The 16,032-nt window shown below is 49.8% G+C and overlaps 1 protein-coding gene across 3 annotated transcripts in view; it reads left to right on the top strand.

Annotated features, from left to right (window-relative positions):
* The window catches only part of UBR4 (ubiquitin protein ligase E3 component n-recognin 4), a 123,115-nt gene that overhangs the window by 82,340 nt on the left and 24,743 nt on the right, over window positions 1-16,032 (top strand). For all 3 annotated transcript variants that reach the window (XM_090268694.1, XM_090268693.1, XM_090268692.1), the window contains 17 exons: window positions 166-253; window positions 520-713; window positions 2,382-2,621; window positions 3,061-3,199; window positions 3,919-4,044; window positions 4,160-4,288; window positions 5,086-5,429; window positions 6,994-7,084; window positions 7,425-7,509; window positions 7,663-7,790; window positions 10,404-10,533; window positions 10,658-10,815; window positions 11,439-11,548; window positions 12,203-12,344; window positions 12,727-12,808; window positions 13,142-13,315; window positions 15,056-15,177. In XM_090268694.1, the coding sequence (XP_090124820.1) occupies window positions 166-253; window positions 520-713; window positions 2,382-2,621; window positions 3,061-3,199; window positions 3,919-4,044; window positions 4,160-4,288; window positions 5,086-5,429; window positions 6,994-7,084; window positions 7,425-7,509; window positions 7,663-7,790; window positions 10,404-10,533; window positions 10,658-10,815; window positions 11,439-11,548; window positions 12,203-12,344; window positions 12,727-12,808; window positions 13,142-13,315; window positions 15,056-15,177 (2,482 nt within the window). The remainder of the gene's footprint in view (window positions 1-165; window positions 254-519; window positions 714-2,381; window positions 2,622-3,060; window positions 3,200-3,918; window positions 4,045-4,159; window positions 4,289-5,085; window positions 5,430-6,993; window positions 7,085-7,424; window positions 7,510-7,662; window positions 7,791-10,403; window positions 10,534-10,657; window positions 10,816-11,438; window positions 11,549-12,202; window positions 12,345-12,726; window positions 12,809-13,141; window positions 13,316-15,055; window positions 15,178-16,032) is intronic.

Here is a 16,032-nt window from a genome sequence, read left to right as displayed (position 1 = left end):
TGTGACTTCTGAACCGTGTTGGCATTTGTTACCTGTCCTGGTCTTCTTACTAGGGTGGGGATCGCCTTGGGGAATATTGAGCCATGGCCTTTTTGTGGCTTCTTTAGGAAGCTCAGTACTTTCTAAGAAGAAATTCCTTTATGCTGAGACTGGTTTCTTCTTTAGCACCTTGTCTGGCTTAGTGGAGTTTGATGGCTATTACCTGGAGAGTGATCCCTGCCTGGTGTGTAATAATCCAGAAGTGCCGTTTTGTGTAAGTGACATCTTCAGTGTGGACTGTCCTGAGGCTTACGGGGCCAGTGGGTTTCTTACTTCCAGAGATTGATTGTTACCTCATAGGTGTTCCTCTACTAACGCTTGGTCAGCAGTGGTTTGAATCCTTACCTGCCGTGCTTGTTACCTTAGATAGGAATTTCATCCATGGATGAAGAGTAGGTTACATTGATGAATTTTGAAGAAGAAAGGATGATCTGTGAGCTTTGAACTAATACAGTGTTTTGTGTGTACTCTTGTGTTTAGTACATCAAGCTGTCTTCCATTAAAGTGGACACACGGTACACCACCACCCAGCAAGTCGTGAAGCTCATTGGCAGCCACACCATCAGCAAAGTGACAGTGAAAATTGGAGACCTGAAGCGGACCAAGATGGTGCGAACTATCAACCTCTATTACAACAACCGAACTGTGCAAGCCATCGTGGAGCTGAAAAACAAGTATGGGCCTTTGAACTTGGGGCGGGGTGGGAGGGGCAGGAGGTTTGTCAGGCTTAACGCCTGCTGTTGCCTTTGATGGCTAGAATCCCATAAAGCAGCCCGTCCCTGGAGCTTCGGTGTGTCCTCTTATCCATTTCAGTCACGACGGGGGGACAGAAGTGAAATACCAGTTCCTAAGGAAGGGTATTTATTTATTTGTTTTTTTTTTGGTTTTTCAATTACAGTTGTCCCATTTTCCCCCATTTCTCTCCCCCACCCAGCAGGAAGGTTATTTTAAAATCATGTCCAATGGAGCCCTTGGGGTCTACGGAAACCCTTCAACAGCTTGTCTAGGGAGGGCAAGCTAAGTGAGGGGGACTCCAGGCCTCTCATTCCCATGTTAACTAGAGCAGTTCCATTTTATATGAAACCATCTAAATATATTGAAAGGTACTTGTCATTTCTTGGATTTAGATGCTGTTCTCTTGCTCACAGAGAGGCAATATTTCTCCAGAAGTTTCTCTAGTATATAGTCCTTCCATTTCTGCATAGTGTCTTCCCTAGATATCTGCTGATACATCTTTGTAGTTCATGGATCCCAGTACCTAAGGAAGGTACTAGCAGGTTACATTGCTGACTTTTACAGAGACAGATCTTTTTTGTTGAAGTCTCAGGCATTGCTGTTGGGCAGAGAATGTGGGTAGATACTACTTGAATATTGAGACTTACCATGCTGTTCTGCAAATAGAATGGAAGTATTGGTATTATTCAAAGAGACAGAATAAAGCTGGAGTGTAACATGTCAACAAATGGCCACCAGGAGCTCTGCCCGAAGGAAGCTTTCTCATCTTCCTTTGAAAAGCAGAGTTAACACAGGTGACCTGCAAGTAGAAGCTGCTCCCAGGGATAACACAGTTCCCTTTTGCGGGAAGGGATTTGGCTTTCTTTGTGTAGAGTCAGTGCAGCTGCTGGGAAAGCACTTAGGCTCTGGAATGAGACTGTGGATTCACATATCAGTCCTGCTACCCATGTCTCTGACCTTGGAGGAGTTATGTGACCTCAGTTCCCTTAAATTCAAAATAAAATAGAGGTAAGCTCACTTTCAGGGTGTTATTTTAAGGAATAAATGAGTGAGTGTGCTGAGAACAGAGCCTACCTAGCACATGTAAGTACTCAGTAAATATTGGCTCTAATTGCATTGATATCTTCACCCCTAAATTATTACATGCCTTTTCTCTCTCTGACTCTACTTGGCACTTGGTCCCAATTCTGGCATGTCTCTCTGCCCCTCTAAAGCAACCGGAGCCTTATCCTTCCAAGGGGGTTGTCATGCTGGGAACTTAGGGCAGTCATCACCTTGGTGGTCTTCAGATTACAGTGTGCCATACTTTTGGAGTAAGGTCTTCCCTTGATAAGGACTTCTGTTTTTCTAGAATCTCAAAAATTATCCTATGGGACATCTTAAAGCCCTTGTAGGTACTATCTTTTCTTATAGAGAAAGGGGAGTAGAAAAATTTTTTTTAAATTAAGGTGCTATTATTTGTCAGATTTCCTGTTCTTAGAGTAACCACTTCATTGCCTTAGAAAAATACATATGGACAGTCTTCGTCTCATCAGACTGTCATCACTGAAGGTTAAGTGAGAGGCTCTCAGGCCCTCGGCCCCTCTATCTGACTCTGTCTCCCCTAGGCCGGCTCGCTGGCACAAAGCCAAGAAGGTTCAACTGACCCCTGGGCAGACAGAAGTGAAGATCGACCTGCCGTTGCCCATTGTGGCCTCTAACCTGATGATCGAGTTTGCAGACTTCTATGAAAACTACCAGGCCTCCACAGAGACCCTGCAGTGCCCACGCTGTAGCGCCTCTGTCCCTGCCAACCCGGGGGTCTGCGGCAACTGTGGAGAGAATGTCTACCAGTGTCACAAATGCAGGTAAGCCAGTAGTTGTTACCTGGGCCAGGGCCATGTACATTCCTTGTATTTTTCCATAAGAGTCTCAGTGTGGGCAATTTCAGTGTTTGGTGCCCTCACAATAATTAGAGGATTATGGGTATGTAGAGTGTAGAGCCCAGGGGTAGAGAGAGAAGGAGGGAAGGAGGGCAAAGAGAGGTGTGTGTGTGTGTCTCTCTCTCTCTCTCTCTCTCTCTCTCTCTCTCCATCCTGTGATGTGCAGAGAGTCCCTAAGTTTACTTCTGGGTCTTCATTTCTTGTTACCTGGTTGCTTAGTCATCTTTACCTATTTGTTACTGTCCCTCCAGTAGCCCCTGCAATAGTTCCAGAGTATAGATGTGACACAGTCCATTTCCTCACGGGTCACACTACCCCACCAAACTTCTGCTACACCCCTAAACGAGACTCTTTGATTCTTCAGATCCATCAATTACGATGAAAAGGACCCTTTCCTCTGCAATGCCTGTGGCTTCTGTAAATATGCCCGTTTCGATTTCATGCTCTACGCCAAGCCTTGCTGTGCGGTGGATCCTATTGAGAATGAAGAAGACCGGAAGAAGGTGAGGCCACATCCGTCCTAGATTCAGGGCTGTGGCTTTGGGGCTGAGCTTCGGCCACAGCTGGTGTAGGGCAGTGCGCTTTTCCTTCTAGCCCTGTCTTCCTCAATGCGGCCCTCTTTTCAGGGCCAACTTTGTGGGTGGGAGCGGGTAACGGGGCGCAATATACTGGAAAACATAGTTTGCATAGGGTTTTGGAGAAGTGTTGGTAATGAACTAGAATGTGTCAAGGGCGAATAACTTTAGATTTGGAAAGGTGGAAATAAGTTGGGTCGCTAGCCCTGCATTTTTCCCATGAACTGCTTCATGGTGCAGCTGTTGGTCTTCCCTCAGTATTAGCTTATTTAGGACACTTCTCAGCCAGCATGACATGATGGGACTGGATGTGAAGAGTGAAAGGGGGCTGACTATTTTGATAGTTATCAGAAGCATCATGGGAAAGCAGAAAATCTTTCAGCTTTGGAGTCTGAAGGACCAAAGTTTCCATTTCAGTTGTACATTTTAACACTGTGTCACCTGCCATAAATTACTTCTCATCATTGCACATTTATTTATATGCACACCTTGCCCACAGGATTATTGTGAAGAATAGAAATAAAGTATGAAACCCAGTACCTGACCTATAGGAAATGTTCCCGTAAATGGTTAGCCATTCGGATTCCTCAGGGAGAGCCATCGTGCTGAAAGCCTTCACACGCATGTCCCTGTCTTTTCCTGTCTAGGCTGTTTCCAACATCAACACACTTCTAGACAAAGCTGATCGAGTGTATCATCAGCTGATGGGACATCGGCCACAGCTGGAGAACCTGCTCTGCAAAGTGAACGAGGCGGCTCCTGAGAAGCCACAGGTAACCGCAAATTGGAAGGGGCACTTGAAGACCGTTCTGGAGAATGATCAGGAGGCCGCCCCTCGGTGAGACTGTCTCACTGTGGAAGGCTGACAGCTACCCTCTTGGGTTGCAGGACGACGCGGGCTCAGCTGCGGGCATCGGCTCCACGTCAGCCAGTGTGAATCGCTACATCCTGCAGCTGGCTCAGGAGTACTGCGGAGACTGCAAGAACTCTTTTGATGAACTCTCCAAAATCATTCAGGTAGAGAAGTCAGAGCGACTTCAGAGTGTGTCATCAGTAGTGGTTTTCAAAGCAGCCCCGTCGCTCTTGTCCAGCAGTCCCGCTCTGGGGGTGGCCCTTGCCGAGTCTAGCTGAGAAAGCGGAGTCTGAGCGGCTGCGCCACACAGCTTCTCTCCCAGGGCGGCTTCTGATGCTGGGCAGAGAGCCGAGAGCGTTCCAGAAGACTGAAGATAATGGGGATTATGATAGATTTGTTTTTGACCATTCACAACCCCTCTTTTCAGTAGTGGGGTTTCTGGTTTTAAAAAAGTGGGTATCGAGATTCTGTTCCCTTCTGTAATATGAGATGTTGGCAGACTAGATGGGTAGGGCATACCAGCTCCCTTCAACCAGGGTGGGCCATGTAGCAGATGGAATATTGATCTCCATGGGGTGGGAAGCTGCCTGTAGACAAGGGGAGCAGCCAGTATCCTTGTCCCCTCTCCCCCCAAATCACCTGTGTATCCTCTTTGCTACATGTACGTACAGTTCTTACCTTTGTTTTGTTCTTTACGAGACAGTGTTACATGACAGTCAAGGGCATGGGCCTGCAATCAGAGGTTATTCTGCCTCTGCCACTTGCCTCGGTCAGACCAACCCCCCTAAGCCTGTTGCCTTCTCTGTAAAATGGGGACAGAGTATCTTAACGGGTAGGGTTATCAAGAAGGTTCAATGAGAAATACATGTAAAGTGTTTTCTTAAACCAGAGCTGATTTCTAGTTAGCTGCTTCTTCCTCCTTATTTTAATTGCTAATTTCTTTCTTTACCTTTTATCTCAGAAAGTCTTTGCTTCACGCAAAGAGTTGCTGGAATATGACCTGCAGCAGAGGGAAGCGGCCACCAAGTCATCCCGGACCTCCGTGCAGCCCACCTTCACTGCCAGCCAGTACCGCGCCTTGTCCGTCCTGGGCTGTGGCCACACGTCCTCCACCAAGTGCTATGGCTGCGCCTCAGCCGTCACTGAGCATTGTATCACGCTACTCCGGGCCCTGGCCTCCAACCCAGCCCTGAGGCACATCCTGGTCTCCCAGGGCCTTATCCGGGAGCTCTTCGATTACAACCTTCGCCGAGGCTCCGCAGCCATGCGGGAGGAGGTCCGCCAGCTCATGTGCCTCCTAACTCGGTCAGAGCCTGCACCATCACAGGGATAGTAGTTCCTACAACACTGGGGTTGGTGGCTGCAGTGATGGCAGGAGCACTAGAGGGTGCCAAGCATTATAGAGGAGAAAATGGGAAGCTGTCCCGGGTGCAGAGAAATGAACTTAAGGAGTGTTTGAAACCCTGGGGAAATAGTATATTTGGATTATACTGTGCTTTATTGGTTCCAGTGAGATTTCCGGAGGGAATGGTCTCTGAGTTCTGGTGAGGGAGGAGAAGGGAGGGACTGCGCACTTGGACTCAAGACTCACCCACAAGAAGACAGTGGAACAGCGGGGCGTAGTGATTAAGAGCTTGGACTCTGGATCCGAAAGCCCTGGCCTTAGTATCCGGTACTTTGTACTGGGGGCCTCGGACAGATTCCTTAACTCCTTGAGCCCATGTTCTCATCTGAAAAATACTGGTGAGAGTAAATACCTTAAAGGCTCATGGTGAGGATGAAATGAAATAATTCATGTGAGTAATACCTCGTATTTGCTAGTACTTAGCGTATGCCCATACACTGCCCAGAGCTGAGCGTGGCTCTTTACTGAGTATGTGGCTTAAACTCAGCAAATATTTATTGAGCACCTGCTGAATGCCAGGCACTGTGCTAGACTCTGAGGATACCGCGGTAAACGAGACCAAGTCCCTGCCCTCTTGTAGCCTCCATTCTAGATGGGAGACCTGCAGGGCACAGATAAGTCCACAGCACAGGGTCAGCAAGTTAGGGGGTGAGAGGTAAAGCTGGGTGGGGACCCTGCTGTGGGAGGGATTGCCGAAGGACAGGGTGGTCCAGCGAGGCTGCAGAGGGTGTGATGCTTGAGCAGAGAGCTGTGTGAAGTAGGAACCAGCTATGCGGGTGTGTGAGGCATGGGCTGCATGCGTAGGAAACACACGTGGAAGGCTGGGAGGCAGGGCTGTGCCGGGAATGGCGGGGGTGCAACATGGAGGCCCGTGTAGCTGGAGCGAAGGATGCTGGGGGGAAACAGAGGGGTGCGGGAACTCAGGAGCGGTCTCTGGGGGCCACATCCTGAAGGGTCTTGTAGGCCATTGTAAGGACTTCGGGTTTTATTCAGAAAATGTTGGAAAGCAAGAAAGCGACATAGTACCATCTATGTTTTCTGTTATTGTTAACACGGACATTGTTACAAAGGGGCCTGGGTGGGAAACAGGAATGCCTGTGGGAGACGAAGCGTGGTGGCAGTCGGAGAAGATGCGGCCAGAGCTGTGGCTGGTACTGGGCGTGGACTCCCACACCCGGGGACTGTGCTGCGCCCCGTGGTGCTGAGGGCTCTGCAGTTGGGATGTGCACTGGGAGGGTGTCTCCCCTGTGCTGGTGCTGCCCGTCCCCCAGTCAGGGTCTCCCCCCGAGAAGGGCGCCGTGACAGCGTGTTTCACTGCACACCACGGTGCCATGGGCTGACTGTGGGCTGGCCCCGGGAGGCTGCGGGGCCTGGACATTGCCTCCCTGTCTCTGGGCTCCTCCCAGTGGAAGGCGGGACACAGCCAGTGGTGAATAATAGGACCCTGTTTTCTTGCGTGTGCAGAGACAATCCAGAAGCCACCCAGCAAATGAACGACCTGATTATCGGCAAAGTCTCCACGGCTCTGAAGGGCCACTGGGCCAATCCTGACCTGGTGAGCAGGGCAGGCGTCCCCTCTGACTCCCCCTCACTCCTCCACTCCCACGCTTCCTCCCTGCCAGTCCCGTTGTGATGACTGGGCAGCATGTCAGCTGGCAGAGCCCACATCCCGGAGTGATGCTCCCAGGTCGATGCTCCCAGGTCGGACCCAGCGCCCCAGGGAAAGGGGAAGTGGCTGGTCGGCCGTATGGCGTACAGGGGCCTCCATCTCTCCTTTCTCTCTCCGGTGATGGAAAGTTTTAGTTGTCCCCGGGTGAGAGCTTGGACAGAAGCCGGGGCTGGGAGTGAGCCCTCTGACTGTTCTCTGCTCACGCCCCTCCCCGTTGGCCCTTCAGGCGAGCGGCCTTCAGTATGAAATGCTGCTGCTCACGGACTCCATCTCCAAGGAGGACAGCTGCTGGGAGCTCCGGCTGCGCTGTGGTGAGTTAGGGGCTTCTCAGAGAAGGGAGCGGAGGCCTCATGGTGCAGGCCCGGCCACGGACGGGAGAGGCGGGGGAGACTACGCTGGGGTGCCTTGTGGGAGCCCCTGCAAGGTGCTTGTGGTCGTGACTCTGCCTTCCTGCCGCACCCTAGCTCTCAGCCTTTTCCTCATGGCTGTGAACATCAAGACCCCCGTGGTTGTTGAGAACATCACCCTCATGTGCCTGCGGATCTTACAGAAGCTGATTAAGCCACCTGCTCCTACCAGCAAGAAGAACAAGGTACTGGGCGGGGTGTCCCAGAGGGAGGGTCAGGGCGGCTGCGCCCCACCCTGAGCTCCCCGGACCCAGGGAGGGGGCGCCGTGGCCTCCTTTGCCACAGTTCAACAAAGATGGGCTGGGAGTTCTGAGAAGGAAGGTTTCTCAGAGGAAAGTCGGGAGTCAAATAAACACGGCAATACAGAAGTGTAGGACAAAGTGGTTAGCCACAGAGGGCTGCCTTTTTCTGCTGTCGCATCAGGGGACTTGCAGCGCCCCTGGCGGCATGGCGTTCTCTCCTGCCCTGTGCCTCTGCCGTGCAGTGTTGTGCGGCAGTGTTGTGCGGCGGTGTCTTCATTTGCTAGCTCGGTGACCTTGGGCAGGTTATTTAACTCAGGTTCCTCACTCTTTCCATCTGTAAAACGGGACTAGAGTCTCCACCGTGAAATGTTGCGAAGAATAAATGATTTCATGAGCAAAGTCTGGCCCAAGTTAGTCCTTAATAAATGTCGGCTGTGGCTGTGTGCTGTCTGCTCTGCCTAGAATGCTCTCCTGCACTTTGTTGACAGCTGCTTGGAAGCTCCACTTCTCTGCTAGGCCGGCTGCAAGCTCCTGGAATCCAGGGACTGCCTTACCAACCTTTTTCTTTTCATGTCCAGTGCATAGTGTGGTATCTAGCGTGGAGTGGCCCAGTCAGTAAATCATTGATAAGTGAATGAATGAAGTCAAATTCTTATATCCTAAAATAATGAGCCGAGCCACAGACGGCCTTGCTTGTACCGCTTGTAGCACATGCGGCCATGGTTCTTTCCCGCGGCCGCGCCTCGGGCTCGCTGGCTCCGGCCCGCCTCTGTGGTTCTCGGGCCTTTCTGCTTTGGGCTCCATCATGACGGAGCCCCTTCAGGGGAGACAAAGCTTCACTGCAGGAAGGTTGCTTTCTGCGTGGGGAGTACTAGGGAGGAAGCTGACGTTGAACACGTTACTACACTTCCCTTGTCCTGGTGTGCCCAGGCAGTCCTCGGAAAAGGCGGGACTGGTGTGCCTTCCCTCCTTTCCTTTGGTGGCTTGTTTCCCCTCAGAGCTGACTCGCAGGACATAAGATTGGTCCTTGATTGAAAAGACGAGCCTCAGCCGCACCTAACTGTCGTTCTCTCCACAGTGTGCGGTGGAAGATTTCCACAGAGTTCTTACCCTGCAAGCCCCCACGTCCATTGTCACACATTGCTGAGTTTTAGCCTTGAGAGAGCAGCCCACAGATCGTGAAGGTGCAGAGCCCGTGCTGGTGGGACTGCCAGCGTCCTACTCGGCAGGAGAGGCAGGGGCGGTGGCAGCGGCCTGGGCTCTCTGCCGGGCGTTTCAGCCAGGGGCTTCCTGGTGACGCCGTGCTGATTCCTTGAGTGCTCAGCCTTTTACTGTTCAGTGGGCCAGCTTGGGGAGTACGCGCAAAGCGCTCCTGCTTTACACCTAAGTGCAGTGTTGTCTTGAAGAAAGGCCCTCGCGTGATTGTCCGCGATGCCAGCTGAATCAGCCGCTCTTTCTGGAACCCGTTTGTGCTTGCAAGGACGACTGACAGGCGGCCAGTTCCTGGGCAGGCAATTTCCTGACGAGTGATAAAGTGAGCCTGTCACTTACAGAGGAGTTGGCACAACTCAGTGAGCCGGTATTTGCCAAGTGACTAGTGCATGTGACAGGATCATGCGTGGGTGAAAGACGAATTTTTTGTGTAGTGGAATACGAAAGGCTTATCGATCGGTTTCAGACTCCACATCGCAGCCAATCTTTAAGGACCTACAGTTTGTTGAATTTGGTGTAGTTGCAAGGAAAAAAAAATTGAAACTTACTTGGAAATGGTATAAAAATATTCTTCTCTTTTCTAATGATATATCTGTGTGAGGCTAGATGTTTGTCATATGCTTAACCAAAACAACATATCACTACTGTTCAAAGGCTGAAGCAGACATGAGAGTTTAGCTATCTTATTAAGGCAGTCATTAAATTATTTTCAGAAATATAAAACTGCACCACTCCTTTCTCTAGGTTACTTTTGTTTTGGAAAATATAAAAAATGTCATTTAGGTTGATAGGTAATGGATTTATTCTTATTTTTAAATGAATTAATAAATATTTTAAGAATTTCTCAGTTTTGATTTTGAATACAGTAACTATCCATGGATAGAACCACTCTCTTTAGAGTCCTCAATAATTTTTTAAGAGTGTGATGAGGTCCTGAGGCCAAAAAGTTGGAGAACCACTGGCTTGGAGTTCTGATTAGCAATGCTCTTTAAATTCTGGAGGCTGCTCAGCGACCACTTGAAGATTTATCTTTGGGCAGCTGTACACCAGCCTGGGGATAGGAATTAGTGTATGTGGCTGTAGGATCGTCTGTAGGGAGCCAGCGATGTCTTAACCTGCACAGTCAGAATCAGTGACCTTAAGCTTGGTGTGGAGATGCTACCACCAAACTGGATCAGAAGCTTTAACAGGAACCTGTATTTGGGCATAAGAGACATGATTAGTGATCCTTCCGATCTTCTTGCCTTTACATATGTTCCCTTGGGGTGTCGGTGCCACTGTGTCGGAGCTGTGGCTCAGGTGTGCCCTCACGCACTTTTCCCTGGGTCCGCTGTCCCCTTGCAGGATGTTCCTGTGGAGGCCCTCACCACAGTTAAGCCGTACTGCAATGAGATCCACGCCCAGGCGCAACTGTGGCTCAAGAGAGACCCCAAAGCATCCTATGAAGCCTGGAAGAAATGTCTTCCAATCAGAGGTGTGTTTGTCTCTTTAAGACCTGGGGAATCAGCCCTTCCTACCCCCATCCTGACAGCTCTAAAGTGTGCCCTTTCCTAACACGTTCTTTTCCTTACTTCTCCCTGTACCCCTTTGCCTCCCAGGGACAGAGGGCAATGGGAAGTCCCCAGGCAAGTTAGAGCTCCACCATCTCTATTTGACTGAGAAGTACGTGTGGAGGTGGAAGCAGTTCCTGAGTCGTCGGGGCAAGAGGACCCCCCCTTTGGACCTCAAACTGGGCCATAACAACTGGCTGCGGCAGGTGAGCGCCCACCGTCCCTGGGCCCCGCTCTGCTGCCCTGGCTCCGGGTCTCGAGCACTTTCCCGTGAAGAGCAGGCCGAGGTTCTTGGTTGCAGCCACCAGCACGTGGGACCGGCCAGAGCAGAGCTCCTCTGCCCTCTCTGCAAACTTGTCTTGCTCCTGCTCTCCCCCGACCACTTAATGGGGCAGAGCTGCAGCGCCTCCAGCTGCCTTTGCTTCTCCCGTCTTTCGCATCTTCTGCTGTCCTCTCCTGCTTCCTTCTAGCCAGTGTCTTCAAGGATTAAAGTGATGAAAAATACTTGGCATATAGGTGTCCCCAAAAGAGCATTATAGCAGTCTTTGCTAAGGAAACTACCCGCTTGTCTTTTTTCCTCATTCAATCCTCTTCGGTATGTTTTCCAAAGTGCTGGATGGGGGAAATCTCCATGAAGAAGAATACTCCTTAGCAACATTTTTCCCAGGCTGTGGCCATCAGATCTTGTGTTAGGGTGTGATTTTTGCCTTTAACCTGGTTCTGGAGAGGTGCCCAGAGGACTTCTGGATGCGGGCTAGTTGACTGCCCTGCTCAGGGCCTGGTGAAGGGCTGTCATCTGAGCCAGGGACTTCCCTCTTGCGCCTTGCAGGTGCTCTTTACTCCAGCGACGCAGGCTGCCCGGCAGGCAGCCTGTACCATCGTGGAAGCTCTAGCCACCATTCCCAGCCGCAAGCAGCAGGTCCTTGACCTCCTTACCAGGTACTGTTTGAGGGTGGGGAGGGGAGAGTGGTCAGACTTCACTGAGAGCCTTTTCTGCTTTCCCCAGGGAATCCGGAGATCAGGGTGGTGGGAGGCGCGCCTGCGTGCTAAGTCATCACGTCCCATGTGGAGGACCACAGAAACAAAAATGTGTTAAAAAGCTGGGTTTTAGTGGTAGGAGCACACGAGCATATAAATGCCTGGCATGCATTATCTCATTTAATCCTCAAAGCAGCCTGGGCTTAAAGGGGCTAATTAACTTCTCCACCAGAAGGCAGTATTTGAGTTCAGGCAGTCGAATCCCAAAGCCTGCACTGCTGGCCACTCTGCGGTGCACTTGCCTTCTGAGTCGTTCAGTCAGAAAGCCAGTCTCGCTGCCCAGACAACCACTATTCATATTTCGGTACTTATTCTAAATGGGTATAGTTCATCGTATCCCATTCCCCGTTGTGTGCTCTGGGTTCTTCCCAAGTGTGGGGCGCTCCCAAGTGGGAAGTTTGGGTTTTCTCAGGGGCCCTTCCTCCCACGTAGAAGGAAGGGGGAGTGAAGGACAGTGGAAGATGTGAGAGGCGGATGGGGCGTGAGGAACTAGGACTGGTAGACCATGGGGGCTCTTTGAGTTCCCTCACAGTGCCCCGTCTGTCTCGATGGCAGTTACCTGGACGAGCTCAGCATAGCTGGCGAGTGTGCCGCTGAGTACTTGGCTCTCTACCAGAAGCTCATCACTTCAGCCCACTGGAAAGTCTACCTGGCAGCCCGGGGAGTCCTGCCCTACGTGGGCAACCTCATCACCAAGGTATCCCACCCTGCAGCCTGGAGAGCCCTTTCCCTAGTTCTTTCAGTGAACTCTTTCTCTGATACACACTTTTTGTGCTGAGAAGTAATATTTGTTGAAAATATTATTCTTATGACTTTATTGCGTTTGTCATAAGGACATAGCAATCTGTTGGGGACGCTTAGACTCTTCCAATTTTTAGAAATCCCTTAACATCAGTGCAGCTGTCCTTGGTTTCTTGGAAGGCAGTTGTGCAAAGATTCAGCTTGAGGGACCGTTAGAATAAAACGATGAGGACCACACGGTGTCTTCGGTTGGTGCTGCAGGCTCCCGGACTGGTGGTGGAGGCGACCAGTGTCGTTGGCAGTGCTGTCACACTAACTGTGCTTATCGTCCTGTTTAGGAAATAGCCCGCTTGCTGGCTCTGGAGGAGGCCACCCTGAGCACTGATCTGCAGCAGGGCTATGCCCTCAAGAGTCTCACAGGTAGAGAGAACCGCTGCCTGGCCCTGCCTTTAGGGTACCCTGGGTGTGATTTGGGGACTGACCCTTAGTTCCTTGGGTACGAGGTTGGCTCTTCCCTCACGTGTTGACCGCGGTGCACATTTAAGCACTACGGTTTTCTCTTCCTCCGTGGGTTTCCAGTTTTGAGCTCCTCCTCTCTATTGACTAGCACACGTCACTGAGCACCTGCTCGGTGCCGAGCACAAAGATGGCTTTCCCCGCTTTTGAGTTGTTCATAATCTTTTGAAGACACGGGCCTTCCTTGCTTATATGCTCACTCAGAGCCCCTGCAGCGCCTTTGTCCTGTCCCCACAGGCCTCCTTTCCTCCTTTGTCGAGGTGGAATCCATCAAACGGCACTTCAAAAGCCGCTTGGTGGGCACTGTGCTGAATGGCTACCTGTGCCTGAGGAAGCTGGTGGTGCAGAGGACCAAGCTGATCGATGAGACCCAGGATATGCTGCTGGAGATGCTGGAGGACATGACCACAGGTAGCACTGCCCCATGGCCTGGGGCCCAAGACCCCCTGTCCCTCTGAGTCCGCCCAGGTGCACTGGTCTGACTTCCCCGAGTTCCGCAGGGCCGGTGGAGGGGTGGCAAACTCGTCCACGTGGTCAAGTGAGGAAGGAGGCGAAACATCGCCTGAGAGAAGACTGGTTTTTGGAGCTGTGAAACCCCAGAGCGGGGTTCAGTCAGTGTGGGCTGTTTACATTGTGCTCAGAGCAGGGAGAGCTCAGGGTTCTCAGACTGGTGTCTTTCGTTGATTCTGGAAAATCCTAAGCCACTCGCCCTGTCATCCTTATCTCTTCACCTCTCTTTCATAGAGTTCATCTCATTGTGTCTTTGTGCTGATTTTGGATGATTTCCTCTGTTCTATTTTTCAGTTCATTAATTTTTTCTGTACTCTCTGTTACCTGCTTAATCTACCCATTGTGTTCTTTTTGTTGACATTCTCCATCCCTTTTATAATCTTTCAACATATCAAATGTATTTCTGTGCCTGATAATTCTAAAATTTGAAATATTTATTGATCTGTTTCTGGTGTTTGTTATTTTGGCTCTTGTTTACTATGCCTTAAGTTGTTGTTGTTGTTGTTTTTTTGTTTTTTTTTGTTTTTGTATTTTGTGATTTTTGACTGTGTTTTGGGGATTTATCTGTGGAGATTCTTCAGGAGCTGAGTCAAAGATGGGGTTTTCTAGAGAAGATTTGTAACTGTTTCCATGAGGCGTCTTGAGGCACTGCCATCCTGGTCCCTTCCACAAGGTTCTAAACTTGGGGTTTTCAGACCTCTTAGGTATTACCAGTCACAGACCTCTGTGAGCGGCCGAGCTCGCCGAGACTTCCCCCTCTACGCATTGCCGCATTTTAAGGGAAGACAATATCCTCTTAGTTACTTGCTAGGGTGAAAGGGAGAATCATTTCTAGTTGACCGGTGTACCAAGGTGGAGGTCTCTTAGGGTACTGGATTTATGTGTGTGCAGCGCAGTCCTGCTAGACTTTCCACCTTGGCAAACTTGGGGCTTTGTATCTGGCTCTCAAATCTTGACAGACTATGGAAACCAAAGCTCAAGCAAAAGCAGCCTCAGTGTTTTTCTAACCTCTCTGGTTTCTCTTAAATTTTGGCTTTTGATTCTTTGCTAGTTATTTTTAAGTGGTGGGAAGTGAGGAGTAGGTCAGGGAACATAGTCTGCTATCTTGGCAGACGTGAAGGGCCTTCTCTTGCCATTTTCATTCTGCCGTGCTCAGTTGATTCATGACCTTGTCAGTTGGACCCTTTTCAAGAGCATATTTCTTCTTCTCCTGTGATTTGAAGTTATGTCTTTGGCTTACAGAAGGCAATCTACAGAACCTTTTAGAATGAGGCTTATACTTCCCTTAGATTTGACTGGAATAGTTAGCATCATGTCGAAATGTCCAGTATTTGACATTTATGAGTGTCTATATTGGCCAAGAGAATGAGGTTATGATTCCGAGAGGAAGACAAGTATACAACTAACCGTGATGCATGGTGTTGACTTGGGCATTGAGGCTTTTAAGTAGAATGTGGTCTGAGTATAAAAAGCTATCAGCTTCAGGTTTCCAATTGAACTATTGATATTACCATGTAGGGTATTTAAAGACTTACCAGGCATAAAGAGTCTGCTAGTGATGGTGCTTCATTTAAAGCATCATCTTGGTTTCTGTGTGTGGATTGCTTTCCTAACTGACTTGGCCACTTGGCTTTCTGGCAGGTACAGAATCGGAAACCAAGGCCTTCATGGCTGTGTGCATTGAGACAGCCAAGCGCTACAACCTGGATGACTACCGGACTCCTGTCTTCATCTTTGAGAGGCTCTGCAGCATCATCTATCCTGTAAGCAGGGGTGCTGCCTGTGGCTCCCAGGGAAACCTCTCGGTAATACATTATAGTCGTGGGCAATCTTACCAGCTGTGGGCCACTTAGCTAACATTTCAGAAAGCAGTAGACAGACATAGACCAAGCAGCAACCTCATTATTTTCCTGTTCCTGATGATGGAAATCCAGAGACCTTCCTTGGTCTTATCTCCTAGATATAAAGTCATGGTTAACTTTTTTTTTTTTTAAACTAGGTCTAACCTGCCATTGCCAAAATCCCATTGCTTATCAATCCAGTATGCTATGAAAGAACAACATTGAGCTGTAGTATAAAGAAATTTTCACTGTCCCCTCTTCCCCATTTTGTGCACACATGCATACATATTTGTTTCCCTGGCCTGAGCTATAGAGAAGCATAGTGTGATCCAAAGACCCTTTCCTGTTACTGAGAAGGGATGCAGGACACCAGTATCCCCAGTTAGTAACGAGAGATCACTGGGGGCGGGCATGCCTGATGTTATGTAATACAGAGAAGACCCTCTTCTTGACTTGAGGGCCACCAGGAACAAAGTCACCAGGCCCCAGCTTGGTCAGCATCACGTGAGATGAGCAGGTGGAGGGAAGCTCCCCTCTCTCATTTCAGTAATACAGCTTTTATACATCGATCCTCATCTGCTTATTTTGTTAGGCTTTCTCTCCTAATCTTCCCTTGGGTTTCAGAGGAGATGTTTGGTATTTAAGGCTGTTTGAATTATATTTGGATTTTTTGAATCGCCCTGAGCTTCCTGTTCTTTGTATCTTTAAATGTGGAAGCAGCTGGCTGAGTCTGGTGTGTTTCCCTCAGAGTGTGCGTGAAACATGGTGTAAATCAAA

This window comes from Furipterus horrens, unplaced genomic scaffold (assembly GCF_987537825.1).
Source record: "Furipterus horrens unplaced genomic scaffold, mFurHor1.1.pri manual_scaffold_3, whole genome shotgun sequence".
NCBI lineage: Eukaryota > Metazoa > Chordata > Mammalia > Chiroptera > Furipteridae > Furipterus > Furipterus horrens.
Note: the sequence above shows the minus strand (reverse complement) of the source record. Positions and strands in the feature narration are given on the sequence as shown.